General features: G+C 42.5%; 1 protein-coding gene across 6 annotated transcripts in view; it reads right to left on the bottom strand.

Annotated features, from left to right (window-relative positions):
• Window positions 1–20960, bottom strand: part of SFI1 (SFI1 centrin binding protein) — an 80462-nt gene that overhangs the window by 25858 nt on the left and 33644 nt on the right. For all 6 annotated transcript variants that reach the window (XR_014233862.1, XM_082353061.1, XM_082353060.1 and 3 more), the window contains exons 7-14: window positions 19093–19210; window positions 17953–18055; window positions 9317–9473; window positions 7299–7460; window positions 5468–5538; window positions 4347–4439; window positions 2593–2690; window positions 1432–1498 (exon numbers count right to left, since the gene is read on the bottom strand). Coding sequence is in view for 5 of the 6 variants with exons in the window: in XM_082353061.1 (XP_082209187.1) it covers window positions 1432–1498; window positions 2593–2690; window positions 4347–4439; window positions 5468–5538; window positions 7299–7460; window positions 9317–9473; window positions 17953–18055; window positions 19093–19210 (869 nt within the window). In the remaining variant the exon portion in view is untranslated. The remainder of the gene's footprint in view (window positions 1–1431; window positions 1499–2592; window positions 2691–4346; window positions 4440–5467; window positions 5539–7298; window positions 7461–9316; window positions 9474–17952; window positions 18056–19092; window positions 19211–20960) is intronic.

Here is a 20960-nt window from a genome sequence, read left to right as displayed (position 1 = left end):
TTAAGAGACCCAGTGGCAATGTCCTTTCCGAAACAGCCACATAATCCAAAGGGACGTCAAAGAATGTACCAATTCTAAACATTTTCTAGGTGTGGAAGGCAAAGGTGACACAAAAACAAGCCATGCCCTGGGTTAGCCCCATCCAAACACCAAGAACTGAGGTGATCCTTGGGGAAAACTCTGAAGCAATCACCGGCAGCTCATCTGTTTGTTCACTCGTGTGTTCATTCACTCATCCAAATACTAGTCAGCACGTACCCTTTGTCAACAGTTCAGGAGAAGAATGAGGCAGGACAGGCTGTACCCTCAAGGAGCCCCCAGCCTGGCAGGGAGGGAGGCCAGCCAACAACATGCTATGAGAAAGCTGCACGAGGGGTGGATCAGGGGGAAGAGGTGACACCTGAGCTGAAAGGGCAGCAGGCAGATCAGGAAGCAGGAGCTAGCAGAGACTATTCAGGGAAGGACCGGCAGCTTGACTGTGTGCAGCTGTGAAGGGGCAGAGCGGTAACAGGAATGGGGAGAGAAGTAGACAGGACCAGCTCCCAAAGGAGTCTGTATGCCTCCCAAAACTGAGGAACCAGCCAAACTCTTTAGATTCACTGTTAGACTCGAGCAGCAGATAGAGAAGGGGGTGGAGAGGACAGCACAAAAATACCCAGGAGGAGCTTCGTTCGTGTCCTCCCCGTTTCACCGCAGGGATGGCCAAACAGAGGCCTGCACAGTCCACCTCCCACTGCAAGGCCTGTGCAGACATCATCAGTTGAACACACACTCCCCTGAGCCTGAAAGTGGCCTGGAAATCCTTCTCGGTTCAGCGCTCCAGACGGCTACCTGCCATCATTAGAGCCACCCTGGGGCTAAACTGTAAGCCCCCCGAGAGCAGGAACTTTGTCGGCTTTGCATCACAGCTGTATCCTCAGTTCTTGGCCTGGCATCTAAGGCATAGCAGCCGCTCAGTAAGTCTTTCGTAAATGGAACTGAATCCGTCTTTCTCTACCTGCCTTCACTAATCCCTCAGCCTGACCCCCACCTCCTCCCACCACTGTGGGCACCTGTGTCTCACACCGTTTAGCTCTGGGATATGGCGCTCAGGCTCTGCACTTTCCCCAACATCTCCTGAAGGTCTCAGGAGGGGCTGGCTGAGTAATATAATCAACAATTTGGGTCAAGATGTGAATGGAATGGCTGATACGCTCACCACCTTCAGAGAGCAGCTGCATTTTCAAAGCAGATGAAGGGACAGGAGTTATGCAGACTTTCTGACATCCCTGGCGGGGTTTGGGGCAGATACCTTTGAGCTTTTCACAGTACCCTCTCTTCCAAATCAGAACACCAGACCTCTTGGTACAGGCCTTTTCCAAGAATCTTTCCAAAGAAATCGCATCCAAGAATGTAAGCCAGCAGAGCTCCCTGCTCTGAGGAACTCCATACCTGCTGGGATCGCCTCTTCTGAGTATACAGTAACCACAATTTGAAACACTTGCGTAGCAATGTTATTCTGAAATGAAACACACAACACCAAGGTAACTGCCCTCCCACTTTCAGGTTTCAGGTTTTCAGAATTTTGTTTTGATATTAAGGAAGGTAAATCTGGGCATAGATACATCTTGAGCGTTAAAGGCACCCCAGGGGTTTCATTCTAAGGGAAATAAGAACCTGTTTTCTGACATGAAATCTGCCAAACCCCCACCCCGATTTTGGACTGTGGCTTGCCCCCAAAATTTGACAACTTTCTTGTAAAGCTAATTAGACCACCAAGCACAGTGTCTCTGGAACTCAGGTAATATGTGTGAAATCCCCCAAATATCCTGAATTTTCTGATTTTACGGCCAAACTCTGGGGCCTGTTTAGGACCACCTGGGTCTGTGACAGGTGACACTGTGCTTTCACACAGTGATACTGAGAGTGAGAACCACATTCAGCTTTGTAAACCAGGATTTAGAATAATGATACATCCTGACAACTCCAAATTGACTCAGTCAAATATTGCAATTCTCACTGTCTCATTAAAAAGTGCCCCAAAATCATACCTATAACTATGCAAAATAAGTTAATTATACTCTTGGGAGAGGGTTTATCGAACATTTCTTGCAGCAAGAAAGTGAATAGTGGTTCCCTCTGAATAGTAAGACTGAGGGGTCGAAGGAAGGGGTCCAGGCAGCCTTTATTTCTAACTTTCTACTTCTTTCCTATACATTCTGAGTTTTTCTTGTGGACATGTGGTGCTTTTATTTATTTTAACTGAATGATTAACTCTAAAAAATTGAGGACACACTCTACACCCTCCAAGACCAAGCCACAAACACCCACCTGCCTGTGCCGTCTCTGTAACACTATCAGTGCCTACATTCCAAGATGGAACGTCACTAACACCTGAAAACTGAGGCAGTGGTGGCCGCGCACCAGCACAAACATCCTCATTCTACCTCCCATCCCATCAACCAAAAGGAAAAGGCAAGCTCAGGAACACTGGTTTACAGCAGGGCCTTTCTCAATCTGCCGCAGTAACACACTGAGGGTGATGATGACTCCTGGAGACCAGCCAGTCAGTCACAACGGGCCCCTGGGGAGCCTGAAGGCCACAGTCCCTACCTGTAGTGGTCCCAGGCAGCACACAGGAAGGGGAGCTGCTCACTTTCCTCCCTCTGATCAATCTGAGACTGCCAGAGGTTCCAGAACCTGTGCAGTAGCTGCAGCAAAACAGGAAGGAAACAGAAGTTTATTAAGGCAAAAGGTAAAATGATCTCTCTTGACCCATTAGTTAGCAAATCTGTAATTCCAGAAGACTGTAAGCTCCCCCAGAGCAGTAATTACCTCAATTTGGAGCACCCAACATATAACAGATTGGCAAAATAATTTTGGCCAAGCAATATGGATCTATTCTGGGCCAACATAAAAGGCAAAAAGCTGGATCTACCAAATCTACGTAAATCAGAATGAAGAAGGTATTCCTAATCTGGGTCTCATGGAAGACAAAGCCATTTTAGAAGTTAAAACTGATCTTATCACCTACTACTGCCTATAAAGTAGTCTTGCCAAAAAGTGTTTAACTTCAATCTAATCAAGCCCTTAGATCTAACTTCTAGTTTATAAGAGCTACACAGGAAAAAGGAAAATCAAATGACGTCAGAAGGAAACAGAAAACTGGAGAATATGGAAGACTGTACAAAATAACTGGCATTCCTTTTCAAAAAGTCAATGTTATTAAGAAAGATAGTGTACATTATGCTAAGTGAAATAAGCCAATCACAAAAGGGCAAATACTGTAAATATGAGGTACCTAGAACAGTCAAATTCAAAGAGACAGAAAGGAGAATGGTGGTTGCCAGGGGCTGGGGGAGGAGAAAGAGAATGGGAGTTATTGTTTAATTCACAGAGTTTCAGTTTTGCAAGATGAAAAAGGTTCTGGACATGGATAATGGTGATGGTTGCACAATAATGTGAATGTACTACTGCCACTGAACTGTACACTTAAAAATGGTTAAGATGATAAATTCTGTGTATTTTACAATTAAAAAATAAACATGTTAAACAAAAGAAGTGGGGGGACTGTTATTGATTAATAAGTCTTAAGAGACATAACCAAATGTAGAGTGAGCCATCAATCCTTAATTGAATCCTGGTTTTAAAAAAACAGCTATAAAGACATTTTGGGGGCAACTGGGGAAATTTGAATATGGGTTGGGTATTGGTTAATATTAGAGCATTACTGTTCATTTTGTTAGGGATGATAATGATACTGTGGTTATGCAGGAAAATGTTCTTATTTTTGGGCAATGCATACTGAAATGTTTAGGTGTAAAGTGTCATAATGTCTGTAATTTACTTTGAAATGATTTGGGAAAAAAAAAGCAAATACTAACAATTGTTGAATTTAGATGGTAAAATAGAGGTTTATTACACTATTCTTTTTATTTTTCTGTATGCTTGAACATTTTCACAATTAGAATGTCCCTTTCTCCTACACCCAGAAACACAATCTACAGGTGGAGATAGAATGTTTGTTGCCCTCAGGTAAATTTAACCACTGAAGACAACAGACTCACAGTGCAAACATAACCAAAACCTCCTGGAATGCAAGACAAAGTGTATTCCCTAGGTCAAGGTTGGAATCCACAGTCCCTGACCTCTGATTCAACTATCAATTTTTTTAGCAAACAGATAAAAAAATGGGATTAAACAAGAGAAGAATAAGAGTTTCTCTAGCCTCTGGCATAGATTACTAAAGAAAATGGACACTAAGGTTTTGGAGTCTAAAGGTCTGAACAAACCTCTAAGCACAAAGGTTAAAAGAAAAAGAGAATGGCCATCAGAAGAGGTGCCTTGATACAGAAGAGGACTCTCACCATGACATCATGTTGCTGGTGAGCAAGATTCCTTCTTATTCGTTGGAGATGGGCACGGGCCACATTGTCTTTTAGGGCTCTAAAGCAAAAATGCTGTGAAAAGAAGAATGGACACAAATCAGTGGCGTGTCTGTAACAATAAGAGCAATGCCCAAGAGGGTGGCAAGAAGCTCAGTAGTAGCTGTTCACAGCTGCTCCCATGTCCCAGAGAGTGTTTCTCTGTTTTGAGATTCAATTGAGAGCCTGATACAAGCCAGCCTGCACAGTAGACACTTAATAAATAGCTGTGGGACCACTCCCTGCCGTCCACAGATACTGCACAGGAACAAACACACCCGCACCTCTGACCAGGAGAGGTCCCTGTGACCCAGATGGAAACACCAGACAAAGGTCAAAACATCAACTCTGCCTCTCAGAAAAGAGACAGACTTTCAGCCTATGGTGGGGTTTTTTTTTTGTTTGTTTTTACCATGTGGGGTCAATGTGTATGCTTACACAATTATAAATGCAGTTTTGTAAGAGTAAAATAGAAGGGAGAGAAGGAATTTTGAGAGAAGGTGACTGGGAGGTGGGGGTGGGGGTGGGGTAGAGGCAGGACATGCTGGCCTGGCTCCAGCTCTGTCAAAAATGCCTCATGTATGACTAAGCAAAGCACATTCCCCCACAGCCTGGCTTCAGTTTTCTGAGACAGAAGTGAAGCAACTAGGGCTTTTCATATCATGCTCTGTGGACCCCCAGAGGCTCCTGAAAGTGTTCGGAGGCCACGTCGTGTGGTGAGGGTGGGGAAGAGCAGCCGGTAGAACAGACACTACTCCCCAGACCTAGCCTTGTCCACAGCATCTCTACTTTGATTGATTTCGAAGACTAGGTTTCCACCACTTAAAAAGGGGGTCTGCCATGTAGAACACCCCAGGACTAGATCACTTCTAAGGCTCCTTTGCAGCCCCAAAACCCTCTGACCCCACACCATCACCATCTCTGATCCAAAATGAAAACAGGGACGTGACAATGAAGGGGGCTTCATGATGGAAGCCATCCACACAACCAGATGCACTTAAGGAGCATGACGTGGGCCAGGTCCCCCAGGAGTGGCTGCCTGAGCGAGGCTGTAGCGCCCTTACCAGCAAGCCTCGCCTGTGGTGTTCTTCTGCCACCTGCCGCCGCACAGCTGCCTCTGCACACAGCAGCAGGTCTACCAGAGTTAAGGCTTCTTGTCTCAACAAGGTCCCACCCCAGCCCAGAGGGATCCTAATGACCCATCTGAAGGGTCCCGGCTGCAGGAGATGATGGGCATGCCAGGTGGGCTGGTGTCCGCCTCTGTCTCCCCCTGACAACCCAGGGAAGAAAGGACTAAGGGGAACCATGTGACTTACTTATCTGCCTTTCTCCCCTCTCATGCCCATTTCATGAGAGGCAAAAATAGTTGAGATAAACTGCCACCAGTTTGAGTAAACATTTCAAAATCTAAGCAGAACCTGCTCCGAGTTCTCCTGCATTCTGTTTTGGCATCACAATCCAGTCAGAAGTTTGTGCTAAAAACCTTGGAGTTATTTTCAAACCTTTTCTCCTCCCACCCCCTCCATCTTCTCGGCTGCCAAGTCCATCTGCTGCCCCCCTAGGTCTCCCCGGTTCTGTCCCCACCCCCAGCACAGTGCAGTACACTTGACTTGGTCCCCCTGTGCCAGCTTCGCTGCTACCATCGAGCTTTAGCCTTTCTAAAGTACAGATCTGCTGCATCACTTCTCTTCTCAAAAACCTGCAGAGGATCCCCAGCGCCACTGGGATTAAGCCCAAATTCCTGACCACTGCACACAAGGGCCCTACAAGCCGGTCCCCAGCCTGCATCTACCTGCCCTCCATACCCCACAACTCACTGCAGACCCCGGCCATCACCCCTGGCTGCTCTTCCTCACCTACACCTGCGTAAATGCCACTCCTTACACCTGAACCGCCCTTCCCGACCTCCCTGTTGGGAGAACGTGTCATCCCCCAAGGCTTAAATTCAGCTCAAACATCACCTCCTCGGCTAGATCTCCACAGTAGCCCTAGCAGGACTTGATACAAACTTTTATGATAGCACTTATCACACCACATTACAAAGACTGGTTTTCATGTCTACTTTCCCCACTAGACAATGAGCTACTGTTAGTCTCTAAGTTTCCCTGTATTCCAGAATTTAGGCAGGAGTTTAAAACAAAGCAAGAGTTCAGTGAACAAATAAAAGTGTGGGTGAACACCCAAGGCGGTCCAAATCCCACACCTGGGCACAATTTGCAGCAGGGGCAGTGATTAAGAAGGTGCACTGGAGTCAAAAGCCTGGCTCTGCCAATGAGTTTGAAAATCACTTAACAACCCCCAACCTGTTTCCTCATCTGTAAAATGGAGACGGTGAGACCTACTCCACAGGGTTGCTATGAGGATTAACGAGATAATGCAAAATGTCTGCACACAGTAAACAGCTCAATGAATGGAAACTAGGATCATAATGACAGGGCCACCAAGGTCAGATGGCTTTCTGAAAAAGCAATGAAATGAAACAAATCTGAAACAGAAATGAAATGAAGCAGAAATGGCTGTGGCTATTTCTACCATCTAATGGGTAGAAAAAAGCAATGAAATGATAACAAAATCAGGGCAGCGGCAATGCCTCTGGGGGGGAGGAAAGGGAATGTAGTCAGGGAGGAGCAGACTGGTGTGTGAGCAATGTTCTATTTTTTTGAGTTGTGTCATTTTACCATTATTCTTTAGACTATAAATGTTTGTTATATGCACTCTTTTGTATGAATATTCCCAAAATGAAACAAAAAATTTTAAAAAGAAGTCAACAGAGATCAGAACTGTCTTAAACTGCTGGGTAACTACTTCCCATGTATCTCCTGACTCCTGTCTTACAGGCTGGTGAGCTCTTGCTGTTCTTGCTGTACAGACAGGGCTGGGTGGTGCAAAGGATACAGTGTTTCCAGTGAATAAAGGCCCTCCGCAGCACCATCCTCCTGGCCAGCCCCTCTACCCGCTCGTGGTGGACGTACAAGCTCTCCCTCCGCTTCCAGGCCCACCGCCAATCACAGAAGTGTGTCTGGAGCACAATGATGCAGTGGAATCCCTCAGCCATCTCTGCAACAGAGAAAATAGCTTAAGTGCTGCCCCCTCAAGGTTGGGCGATGAGCTGGAAGCACCTTTAAGACAGGATGAAACCCACTACCGGCAGGCAGCAGGGCTTCAAGGCTGCTCCCACAAAGAATGTTAGAATAAAAGGTGTTTTTTTTTTTGGCCATGCCATGCAGCATGTGGGATCTTAGTTCCCCCACCAGGGATCAAACCCATGTCCCCTGCACTGGAAGCGCGAGTCTTAACCACTGGACTGCCAGGGAAGTCCCAGAAGAAAAGGTTTTTAAACACAGGAGGAATTCCTTAGCTATCAGTATATCTCTTCTCTCCCAGGAAAGAGAAAAGGGTTCTACCAAAGGGCTGAGACTCCTAGTTAGTTACTGAGGAGCAGTAATGGCTACTGCTGCTTTCAAAGAAGACTGCATTTCACTTTTGCCTCTTTATCAATGTTTCCCGGATGGGATTTCAGGGTCTGAGTCAATGACACACAACTTGGTCAACATGCTGTCAAAGGCTTTTGTGAGCTTTCAGCCAGGCTGCTACAGGCTGCCAGCTCCATCTCCTTTTAAGACTAATTAGCTAATGGCCTGATGAGCATAAGTCCAGCAAGTGGAAGGGTACTGGTCCTGGAATGAGAATGCCATAACTGGAGGCATGTTAGTCGGCAGCTCATCATTAAATAGCTTCATGCCTTCAACTTCCAGGCTTGGGCAACCAGACAGGTGGTCCCCCATCACTATTTTCACACAGACACATTCCCTCTCCCAAGAGACAGTGTAGGCAGCCTAGGAGATCCCACAGGGAGGCCTAGGGTAAGCAGGAGAGCCTAACCCTGCGGCCAGCACAGTGTTCAACTCACTTCTGTGTGGGCTCAAGAAACTGAAGTACAAAAAGTACTTACGATCATGACCTATTTATCATTACTTCTGACCTCTCTCGGGGAAACAAAACCATGAGAATAGTGTTCAAAAACTCAACATCATAAATCACATGCATCTGCATAACGGAGGACAAACAACCCAAGTATCTATTAATACAAGAATGGCTAGGGACTTCCCTGGCGATCCAGTGGTTAGGACTCTGCGCTTCCACTGCAGGGGGCATGGGTTCGATCCCTGGTCGGGGAACTAAGATCCTGCAAGATGCACAGCGAGGCAAAAAAAAAAAAAAAAAAAAAAAAAAAAAAAAAAAAAAAAGAAGAATTGCTAACTAGATTAAGGTAAGCCCCTCTCCTGTAAAATACAATCATTTAAAAAATAACATTTATTGGAACATATGTATATGTATAACTGATTCACCTTGTTCTAAAGCAGAAACTAACACACCATTGTAAAGGAATTATACTTCAATAAAGATGTTAAAAAAAATAAATAAATAAAAAATAACATTTATTAACAACACTTAAAGACACAGGAAAGTATTGATTAGTTGTGTGAAAAAAAAAAAAAGCAAGATACAGCCTAGATGGGAGAGGAGTCTGGGGGAGAATGGATACATGTATATGTATGGCTGAGTCTCTCTGCTGTGCACCTGAAACTATCACAACATTATTAATCGGATATACTCCAATATAAAATTAAAAGTGAAAAAAAGATACAAAATTGTATCATAATAATCACAGTATTTATAGCATAATTAAAATCCTATTGAATTAAATATTGATTAAAAAAACAGAAGGAAATATCTTAACTGTGAATTGAGGATGATTTATCTTCCTCCTCAATCTCCTTTTTGAAAATCTGTGGTGTAACACGGTTATATCTCCCCTTAATAAGTTACCACCCTATTGGCAGTAACAGGCAACAGGAGAGTGAGCACTGTGACCAACCCTCTGTCCCTGGAGCGCAGGACTTCCTGCTCACCTTTCCGCTGCCTCTTCTCTCTGCGCACCTGCAGGTATTCCAGCCAGGCCCTCAGGGCCCTCCACTGTTGCCAGTGCTGATGGTGTTTCACTGCGGAGACCATCTTCCGCTTCTCCCTCCAGACATGCAGAAGCTGTTCCTGCCACCGTGACCAAGCCTGAAAACCAGAGAAAAGACAACAGTCAATGGAGGCAGGAAAACAAGAGGTGAAGTACTGGTGAGGGAAAAGAGAAACACACACACTGGAAAGGCTAAAAAGGAGGGGAAATTCCCAAGGAGAATCGTAAGTGATGGGAATATGGGGTGAAAAGATCTTTAAGAAGGGCATTCTCTGCTTCCAGAAAGTAATTTTTTTCTGGATTAAGAAGGAAAAAAAAAAGGACTAATAAAATCAGAGCATATACAAGAAGCAGGGACAATCCAAGGGGTGATATAATTAATTCAGATCGGGGATAGGAGAGGAGGGTCTGCCTTTTCTTTCAAAGTGGGAGGAAGCCTATGGTCAAGAGGCCCTTTCTCAGGGACATCAGTCTCCAAGACGTGGACCTACAGAAACTGAGGGTCTACAAAAGGATTCCCTTAAGATTATCCATAAATGCACACCCTTGGGAAAGTCTTCGTGCACACTCAGCAAAACACATGCCCTACTCTGAAGGTGACTGTCATAGATGACTTGATACCTTCTCTTATATCTTATACCTTTTTAAACCTGTAACACCTCTTCCCCTTTCCTTCCTCTCAGTTGAATACCATTTTTCCTATTTCACCAAGAAAATAAAAGCAATCAAAAGACAATTTTCTCAAGCTCCCACACGCCCCCCACCTGCCAACAGGCTCTGCCTTCTCTCCTGTTCCTCTGGATAAACTGTCCACTCTCCCATCACAGGTTACCCCTGCCATGCATACAGCCCATCTTCTCTCACCTTCTCAAGTTTATCACTCTGGCAATTCCCCCCACTCCCTTCTGCATCATCAGTTTCCACTCTCTGCTAGATTTTTAAAATCAGCATTTGAGTGTGTTGTTACTTCCCCCTTAGGGGAGGTGACAACCAAAAGCAATGGGTGACCTTTGATTGGACCCTGCAACTGACACTAAAACAGCAACAATATACAGCTGCAATACGAACTGTATTCTAGATATTACTATATCAACATTACATTTCTTAGATATGACAGTGATATTGTGGTTATATAGGAGAACATCCTTATTTTTAGGAGATATGAGCTTAAGTATTTAGGGTAAACCTTATGTCTGCAACTTTAAAGCAACTCTGAAAATGTAAAAAATATACTGATACACTTGAGAGAAAGCAAATGTGGAAATATGTTAAGGCTGGGTTAAACTAGTGAAGAGAACCCAGTATCCACCTTTTCTGTGATTTGGTATTTGTCAAAATTAAAAAGTTGGGGATGAAAGATTATTGTCACACAAATACTTCCTGAAGGGAATAAATCAGTGATCCTCAAACCAACCACCAAGCACCCCTCTCTAGACCACTTTGCCACCCAGCTAACACCCAAGTGCTTTCCCTTCCAAACTCTTCAAAAGGGCTCTCTACCTTTCTCATTTCTCTTCTAAGCTGGTTTTCTTGAATCCTCTCCCCATCGGGTTCACTGAAACTGCTTTTATCAAGGGCATCAATGACTTCCACGTGGCTCAAACCGAAGGCCAAATCTCAGTCCTCACCTGCCCTGGCCTGCCAGAAGCATGTGACACAGCTCATCACACCCGCCTCCACCTGGCTTCCAGTATACCTTGGCCTCTCCTCTGTTCCCGCCGCTGATTCCCATCTCTTCAGCGGACAGGCTCAGTTCCACCGGCTATACTCACTCCCTTTGTGCTTTCACCTAATCTCATGGCTCTAAATGTCATCTGCATGCTGAGGACTCCCAACTTTACATCTCAGGTCTGGACTCATCCTCAAGACTCCACACATATATCCGGCTGCCTCCCTGACACCCCCTCGTGGACATTTGGAAGGCCCATCAGGCTGAAGATACGGAGCTCAGAATGGAGCTCCTCCTAATCTTTCCCCACAAACCTGCCTCTCCCTCCAACACCCCCATTTCATTAAAAAGCAACTCCATTGTTCCAATTACTTAGGCCAAAAACCTGGGAGTCCTCTTAGACTTTTTCTCTGACACTTCACATCTTACCTATCCACTAGCAAATCCTGTCGGCAATACCTTCAAAACATACCCAGAGTCCAAAACCATCTTCCTATCATCCTTGTCCAGAATCTCTCCTGGAACTTTGTAATTGCTTCCTTAACTGTCCTCCCTGCTTTTATCCTTGATTTTCTGAGGTCTGTTCTTAACACAACAACCAGAATTGTCCTTTCTCATTTGCTGTGGTTATGTCACTTAAATCTCTCCATCTTATATGACAATTTCCCTCCCTGCCTTTTTTCTCTTCACACTACCAATTTGTTAGAGAAACCAGGTCATGTATGCTATAAACTGTCCCACGTTTTAGATTTGTCCGATTGTCTCCTCCAGATGTCTTTAACTTGTCCCTCTGATCCCTGTATTTCCCATGAACTGATAGTCAGATTCATGTTAGGCGTGGCGGGAATCATGTTCAAACTTTAGACAAGAACATGTCTCAAGTGCTGCTGGGTACTTCCTGTTACATCACATCGTGGTTGGCTGCCATAGTTTTAGCAATGCCAAGACTGTTCAGTGGCTTCAGATGGCATTACTATGATCCCTCCCTTATATTTCCCTGTTGTCTTTCCCCTGGGTGATTGCTGCCTAGATACATTTTCTCACTGGAGTGGCAATTTTCTAATTCTAATACTCCTGTGTTTATTAACTGAAATTCTATAAAGAAGCCTTACGCTCTCATTAACCCTCTCGTTTTTCAAAGATTAGTTTGTATAGGAAAGGCAGGATAAGTGCTTGACTTTGGCCTTCATTAATTTCCAAAGAACTGAATTAATGCTCTAACAACCCAAAATTGTGACCAATGAACTCCTTTTTTTTTCTCATTATGAATGCATGAATTTTTACATATTTGATATGTTTTCAATCCACGGCAGTCATTATTCTTTTCGATGCTCAAATTGTTCTATCTTAAGCCTATGGGAGTCCTTCTGACACAACCCCATTAACCTCTGTTCATTTCCTCATACTCCTGCACACTATCTCCTAGGCTTATGATGTCTATTTCCTGCTCTATACCTGGAATCAGCCATTTCTCCAAAAAGCCTCAGTTCCCTTTAGTGGGAAATAGAAGAGACCACAACTTGGGCACTGGGGATGCTAGAAGCAGTGCCAGTAATAAAGCATTTAAATCTTTTCAGTAAATAGAGTTAGAAATTCACTATTTTAGGGAAAAAAATCATGAGTCCATACTGATATTGACATTTCCAATTTCAGATAACAGGGCTTTTGTTTAATTTCTGATTTTGTACCTATAATCTTTCCTTTTACACTGAAAATCGTGCTTCCTAATGACACAGCCATAGTTATTTGTTTTATCTTACAATGTAGCTGTAACAGATTCAACACAACAATCCAAACCTGCTACTTACAATAAGACCACTGAATGCAATTTTAGATCTCTTAGTAGTTCTTTGTGTCCTTAGAACACATCCCACTTGGGATGAACAGCCAAACTATTGTATTTTAAAGTAATTCTTTTCTCTTTGTAGTCATTGCTACAAACTTGATATAAGTTTGTTTCAGTGTGTTCTAAAATCCTAGGGATTGGTTCATTTCCTTTTTGATTAATTTTTTGTTTTTAATTATATCAAATATTTACATGGTTCCAAAGTTAAACCTATGTAACAAAGTAAATGCATAGAAGTATTTTGTTCCCTCCCTTCCCCCATAGGTAACCACTTTTCCTTAGTTTTTGGTTTATTTTTCCATTGTTTCTTCTTGAAAATATAACACACACACACACACACACACACACACACACACTCTCTCCCTCTCTCTCATCTCTCTCTCTCTCTCTCCCTTCCTTAAAAGGCAGCACACGATGAACCAGAGGGAGCCTGTTAAGAGCAGGGGTGTGATCACACCACTCTTCCTCTCAAAGCCAGTAGCTTCCCCCTCCCCTGGAAAAAGAGCCAAAGCCTTTGTGGGCACAGCCTGCAGAGCCTTACTATTACATCTGCCTCCTTGTCACCTCATGGCCTAATCTTTCCTACTCTCCCTCTCACGCTACATCAAGCTCACGGGCAGGGTGACTCAACATCACAAACATGACAATATTCTCCAATCTAATGTAAAAAGTCAGTGTACTATAATAAAAAATCCTAGTAGACTTTGTTGTGGAACTTGACGAGTTGATCCTAAAATTAATAAGAGTAAAGAACAACTGCCAAGACAATTTTTAAAAAGAACAAGAATAAAGAAGCTCTCTTTCCATATATGAAAACTTAAGAGCTATACAGTAAGATCAGGAGTAGTAATGAACAGTTAGCATTTACTGAGGATTTCCATACTCAAAGCATTGCTCTAAGCATATTACATGTATCACCACACTTAATCCTCAACAATCCTATGAGGTCGGTACCATTATTACTTACTTACAGATAAGAAATCTAAGGTGGGGGGGGTGGTGGGATGAATTGGGAGACTGGGATTGACATATATACACTAATATGTATAAAATAGATAACTAATGAGAACCTGCTGTATAAAAAAAATAAAATTAAAAAATAAAAAATAAAATGCAATAAAAAATAAAAACCAAAATGCAATATTAAAAAACAAAAGAAGTCTAAGGTACAGGGAGATTAGGTAACTCATTAAAAAAGGCACAAAGCTAATAGGTAATGGCAGCAGAATTTCCACCTGGGCAGTCTGACTAGAGAACCTTTGTTCTTTCCTACCTGCTTCATTAAATCATAATCAAAACAGTGTGTACTGGCTCATAGATAGACAAATAGACCAATGGAATACAGAGCCCAGAATAGACCCATGAACAAATGGGACCTTGCTCTATAATGGAGGTGGACTAATAGTATAAAAAAGATAAAGGATGAACTAACCAGTAAACAGTGCTGCAGAAATTATCCATAAGGAAAATGACAAACTAAGACCCTGTTACACACAATTTATAAAATTAAACCCAAGATGGATTAAAGACCAAACCATAAGATACAAGAATTAGGTACACTGAAAATAATAACACTTGTATGAAAAAAAAAGCACCATAAACAAAGCAAAAAAACAAGCTATGGGCTAGAAGAAAATACTTGCAATGTACCTAATAGTCAAAAGATTAGTAAGCAGAATCTACAACAATGTCCACAGAGCAGAAAAAGCCAAATAACCCAACAGAAAAAAAGGAGTGAGGGATAGTAACAAGCTGAAAAACAGAAACTCAAATGGCAAACAAGCATCTGAAAAGATGCTGGGCTTCACTAGGAATCAGCGAAATGTAAATTAAAGCAACAAGGAATTACCACTTCAGACCTATCAAACTGATGAAAATGACCAAGTTTGACAATGCAAAGTGCTGATGAGGCCAAAAGAAATGGGAACCGAAATTTTAGCACATAAACTGGCACAGCACTGGAGCAAATGGGTGATGCTTGATAAGGATGACGAGATGATACCCAAAGAAGTTTCACTTCCAGGAACAAGAGAAACTCAGACTCTTGCACAGGGATCTGTGTTTAAGAGTGCTGTCTGCCACATTGTTTGTAATTGTAAAAAACGTAATCAGAAGGAATCAACAGTTCAGCAGCACTGAGCAGGTAAACTGAGCCTTATTCAGTACAAAGGCATATTATAGGTAGTTAACAGATCTCTATGTATCAACATGGATAAACCTCAAAAATACACTGTTGCATTAAAAAAAAAGCAAGCTGCAAAGTAAATGTACAGTATGACACCATTCATAAGTTTCCTAACAACACAAAGTCAGAACATTTATTCTTTATGTGTATGTATGCACACATTTTTACAAGTGCAAAAGAACACAAGAAAATGAGGACTTCAGTATCAGGGTACAGGTTATCTCTAAGGAGGAAAGGTGGCAGAAGGAAGGAAGGGGAAGGCTTGAACTGTGAATTTAATTACATTAAATTACATTAAATTCTGGGGCAAGTATGGAAAATGCTAACACCTTTTAAACCTGTATGTTGGGTACTTGGATATCTGTTAGTATTTTTAAAACATGTTTTATATTTAATGTTTTTATTTTGAAGTACATAATTTAATTTTTTAAAATTTCACATATCTCATGACGTCTGCCCTGCCTAGTTCAGAGATGCTGTGAGGATTAAGAGAAATGACTTAAATTTAAGTTCTTGGTAAATCATATGGTATTTATCAGACAAGGATTTTATTTATAATCTGCACTATAAAATTTGCCTTAGAGTCTCATATAGTGTGGTCCGTATCAGTGTTATCTTGATTGCTCACGTTTTTCATTGGATTTGATTCTGAATGACTCTCGGCTGTCTTCTAAGTTAAATCCAACCTCAAACCACGAAAACCTGCTATCACTAAAAATATTCATTCAAATCTGTTGTTGCAAGCTTTGAAGGCAACAGTCAAAAAAGGAATTCTAAAAGTGTTCTGAGCAATAGCGGCACCAGTGGAATGAGTTTACAGGCTCTCAAAGTGACTATCTGAAAGGGACGAGCGCTCACATAGCTGGAGTCCATCAGCGACAGAAAACCAGCCTCATTATGTTCCTATGCTTCTGGCATTTTCACATTCATAGTTCCCTCTCCCTCCTGAGAGCACAAGTCTACTGAGGACAAGGCAGCATGATAGTTAAAGGAACGGCTCTGCACTTTTCAGGCTGCCTCGGTTCAAATACTGGCTCTGACCTTTGCTAGGTGCATGACCCTCATTCGAGTTCTTTAACCTATAATAATACGGGATTTAAAAAATAATTTTGGGGCTTCCCTGGTGGCGCAGTGGCTAAGAATCTGCCTGCCAATGCAGGGGACACGGGTTCGAGCCCTGGTCTGGGAAGACCCCACATGCCACGGAGCAACTAAGCCCGTGAGCCACAACTACTGAGCCTGCACGTCTGGAGCCTGTGCTCCGCAACAGGAGATGCCGCGATGGTGAGAGGCCCGCGCACCGCGATGAAGAGTGGCCCCCACTCGCCGCAACTGGAGAAAGCCCTCGCACAGAAACGAAGACCCAACACAGCCAAAAATAAATATAAATAAATAAATTTATTTAAAAAAATAATAATAATTTTGAAAATTGAGATAACACATGTAAAGCACTTAGTCCAGCACCTAGGACAGTAAGACCACAATAAATACTATTACTGCTCCTGCTGTTCTTGTTACCTTTATTATCACTGGCAAGAACTAAGTCTATTTCCTTGCTACTGCTTCAGAAGACCTTATGAGTTCAGAGGTCGGCATATTCTTTTCTTAAAGGGTCAGATAATAATTTTTTTAGGCTTTGCAGGCCACATGGTCTCTGTTGCAACTACTCAACTTCACCGTTGTAGCCTGAAAGCAGCTTAGACAATACATAAATGAACAGGTGTAACTGCATGCCAATAAAACTTTATTTACAACAACAATCAGCTGGCCAAATCTGATCCGTGGGCAAGTTTGCTGACCCCAATCTATGCTGTTTGCATATGATCTCCATATATTGCATATTCTCGCATGGATGATACAAAATGTTGTCAGATTAAAAAGCTATTACTCCTACAGGGACTTCCCTGGTGGTGCAGTGGTTAAGAATCCGCCTGCCAATGCAGGGAACACAGGTTCGAGCCCTGGTCCGGGAAGATCCCACATGTCACAGAGCAACTAAGCCCATGTGCCACAGCTACCAAGCCTGAGCTCTAGAGCCCACGAGCCACAACTACTGAGCCCACGTGCCACAACTACTGAAGCCTGCATGCCTAGAGCCTGTGCTCTGCAACAAGAGAAGCCACCGCAATGAGAAGCCCGCTCACCGCAACGAAGAGTAGCCCCTGCTCGCCGCAACTAGAGAAAGCCCGTGCGCAAAAACGAAGACCCAATGCAGCCAAAAATAAATCAATAAATAAATGGAAAAAAGAAGTTATTACTCCTACAATATAGTAACACGCACTTCTTTTTCTCCTCCTCCCTGTTCTATTCTCTATGACTGACTTGGCAGCCCTATAAGTACCCAGGAGACACTAAAAAGTGACAGAAATTCAGAAAGCTTATCAAAGGCCATAAAAAAGCTTCACCACAGCATACGTTTGGTACAGATGTTAAGCCTTTATAACTGACCAAAAGCTAGTGGCTTTCCCAAAAGGAACTCTAAGAAATAAGCAAAATTATATGAAAAAGCCAGGTTTTCTTTTCAGTCTTAGTTTCTTTTCTGCCCTCGTTTTCTAATTTGCTGTAGGAAAAGAGTAACGAGGAAATAAAGAATATACTGCTGTTTCTTTAAACATATTTATAATTAATTCATAAATCCCGTTCCGGCTCCACAATTAACAGGAGCTCTCTAAAGATCACTAGCAATCACATCTAGCATATTCCTTCCAGCGGCCTCTGTCTGTTGAAGAGTCCAGCCTTCCAAGTTGCCTCCCACTCCCCCCTTCCATCGCTTGAGCTGCAGGGAGGGCCCAGCAGAGAGGGCCCAAGCTCCCATTGTGGTTATGGTGCCTGACGACGTGGACAGAGGACACCAAAGCCCGAGTCTGCTGGACTCACCTGCAGCTGGAGGCTCCAGGCCCTGTGCTTCACAGCCGAGGCATGGAGGGCACGGCCCAGGCGGACCTGTCCCAGTTGCCGTCTCCACGTGCTCCACCACACCCTGTCAGAGAGCAAATCGAAGATGCGACCAGTCAGAGCAAGGCCAGCCAGAAAAGAGAAGGGCAGTGAGGGCTGGGCCTCAGACCCTGAGCTCAAGTCCCTCTCCCTAAACAGCCAAGAAACAGTTCTAGAGCTGCCAGTTAAGGGTTGGAAACAGATGGTTCCTAAGGCCAGATCCAGCCTTAGACACTACAGACATGCTCTGGAACTGAGCTTTGAAGACACTGCCATTTGGGACACCAGAGGACCACTGGGAACAATGCACAGTGGAATCAGTCCCATTATAAAGCAGCTCACTGCTACACACACCTGGCTTTCAGAGTGGACTAACTCACCCTCCAATGTGTGGACAATGCTGCTGAGATGCAGTGCAAGACAGCAGTTAAGAGCATGAGCTTTGGCATCAGAGAGATGGGTGGGTGAGCCCTAGTTCTGCTAATTACATCTTATATAGTAAGTCTCAGAAAGGTTGAGTAACTTGCTTGAGCTCATATATCTTAATCTGTGCAATAACAGTACTTATTTTATAGTTTATGGTAAGGATTAAATGAGACACTTTACATTAAAAAATTAACACACACAGAAACTTAACACAGGGTTTACTAGTAAGTACTCAATTAGTGTTACTTATGATTTGGTGAAAACCTGATCTTAATGTTGAACAAGTTATCAATAAATATTTATTAGGTATCAATTATGTTCAAAACATTGTTTTTTGTTTTTTGGGGTTTTTTAAAATATTTATTTATTTGGCTGATTGGGTCTTAGTTGCGGCGCGCGGGCTTCTGTCTAGTTGTGGCGCGCGGGCTCCAGAGCGTGTGGTCTTACTTGCCCCGCGGAATGCGGGATCTTAGTTCCCCAACCAGGGATCAAACCCACGTCCCCTGCATTGGAAGGCAGATTCTTAACCACTGGACTACCAGGGAAATCCCCAAAACATTGTTTTAAGGTGGGTTTTTATGCTGGTTTTCCAGTAGCATAAAGCAAAGCTGAGGTAAAATGAACACTGCTATCTGTAGGGCAATGGAGCACACTCACCACAAAATACTCCGCTGTCTAAACTCCAGGGCGGTGGTCTGCATCCGAAGTTTGGTCCTACGAAAAACCACGTAGATCAACCAGGACTTCCAGGCCTGTCGCATCTTTTGTTTCGCATCTAGATGCACCAAAGAGATTTTCAAAAAGGGGCTGGGGGAGATGGATCACTCTGGGTTAAGACAAAGGTTCAAAAGCTCTGACTCATCCTTCCTTTGAATATCTAAATTCCTCCAGTGCCCTCTGCTGGAAAACTTGTGAAGCTCTACAAAATTAATAAGGATGCAGGATGTGAAGAATGGTTATATAAGTGATAACATTTACAAAACTTTTAAAGGAAAATCAATGTACTGCACTGTTCAGAAATCTTTTATTTTAAAAGTCCTTTTTTTTTTAGAGTTATATTCTGCAATATTTACACATGAAATAACACAGGAAGCAGAGAAGTGAATGTGGATATGGATATAACAAGACTAGTGTGAGTCGGTAATTATTGGAAGCTGGATGATGGGTACACGGAAGTTCATTATTCCATCTTTCCATTTTGTAGATATTTTTAAATTTCCATAATATAAAGTTAAAGAAGAAGTCATGTTATATAATAATCCTAGTTATTACTTTAAAATGTATATCTCAGAAATAACTAATTTTCTTGTGAACTGCATTATTATGAACTTTCATCAAATCTTTAACCGTGGTCATTTTTAAGTGTTTTGTCATTTACAGACAGTTCTGGGTGTACTCTGATGATTTTGCAAATATGTTCCTATAAAAGGGTTTCATCTTCAAGAAATTCATGGAAAAGACTCTGACAAGTACAGGTTTCTGGTAACTGACTGTACTGCTGAACTGAATGAATAAGCATTTTCAGAACTCTAATGAAAAACTGATGAACTCATAAAAGTGCTAACAAAAGATCAAGATGAAAAAAAAAATGAATTACATGGGACTGAGTGAACTGATGAGGATGAGTATAATTTTTGTGACTTTCTGTCTGAATTAAAAAAAAAAAAAAAAATCCCACAAGGACTCAGAGGCAAAGAATATACAAATCAATTTTCACTGCAAAGTAAAGGAGCTGTTACAGTGGAGGATTACTAGACTGAATGTCAATATTATGACATAGTATGAGTGTGTTTCATGTTTGGTAATTGCAATCATTGTTGCTTTTGTTGTGGTCATCCATGTACAATGCTTGGTGTCAGTCTATTTATCTCTTGTAAAAATAAAATACAGTGTGTGTGTGTGAAAAAAGAAAAAAAAAAAAAGAAGAAGTCATGTTATAAAATTTGCTGTTTGAAACAATAATTGTAAAGTACAATAAGCAAGACAAAAGGAAAGGATACTATCTGTATCTGTTTGTATCTGTTTGAGAAACAGAATAAGAAGGACCAGTAATGATCCTGGAGGAAAGAGAATTTACTAAATATGGGAGGCACAAAAGTCCATAGGTCTCCCTTTGTGGTAAATTCCATTTTCATTATGAAAGTCATCACTGACGAAATAAGTTTCTTTTCTTTTTAGAACACAAAGGAGAAAATAAAATTATGTAAAACATTTTCAGGACATTCTCCAAAATGTGGTCAGGATGACTAGAGCTATACTTTATATTTCATAGTTGTTGACAAGTCAAGTCAAAATATGAAAAAGAATTTAACATGTAGCTTCTTTGGGCCCACCTCAGACCTCAGGAATCAGCACATCTCGGGCAATAAGGACTAGTATGGTGCTGTAGCTTAGAGTTTAGGCTCCTGAGTAAGATAAGCTGGGCCTGAGTACTGACCTTGTCACTGAGCTAAGTAACCTCACACGAGTTTCTCATCTGCAAAATGGTGCTTCCCTTCAAGGTATGTTTGCAAAGAGTAAACGAG

This window comes from Balaenoptera borealis, assembly GCF_965194805.1.
Source record: "Balaenoptera borealis genome assembly, chromosome: 14".
NCBI lineage: Eukaryota > Metazoa > Chordata > Mammalia > Artiodactyla > Balaenopteridae > Balaenoptera > Balaenoptera borealis.
The sequence above is the reverse complement of the archived record's forward strand: the minus strand, read 5'-3'. Positions and strand labels throughout refer to the sequence as shown.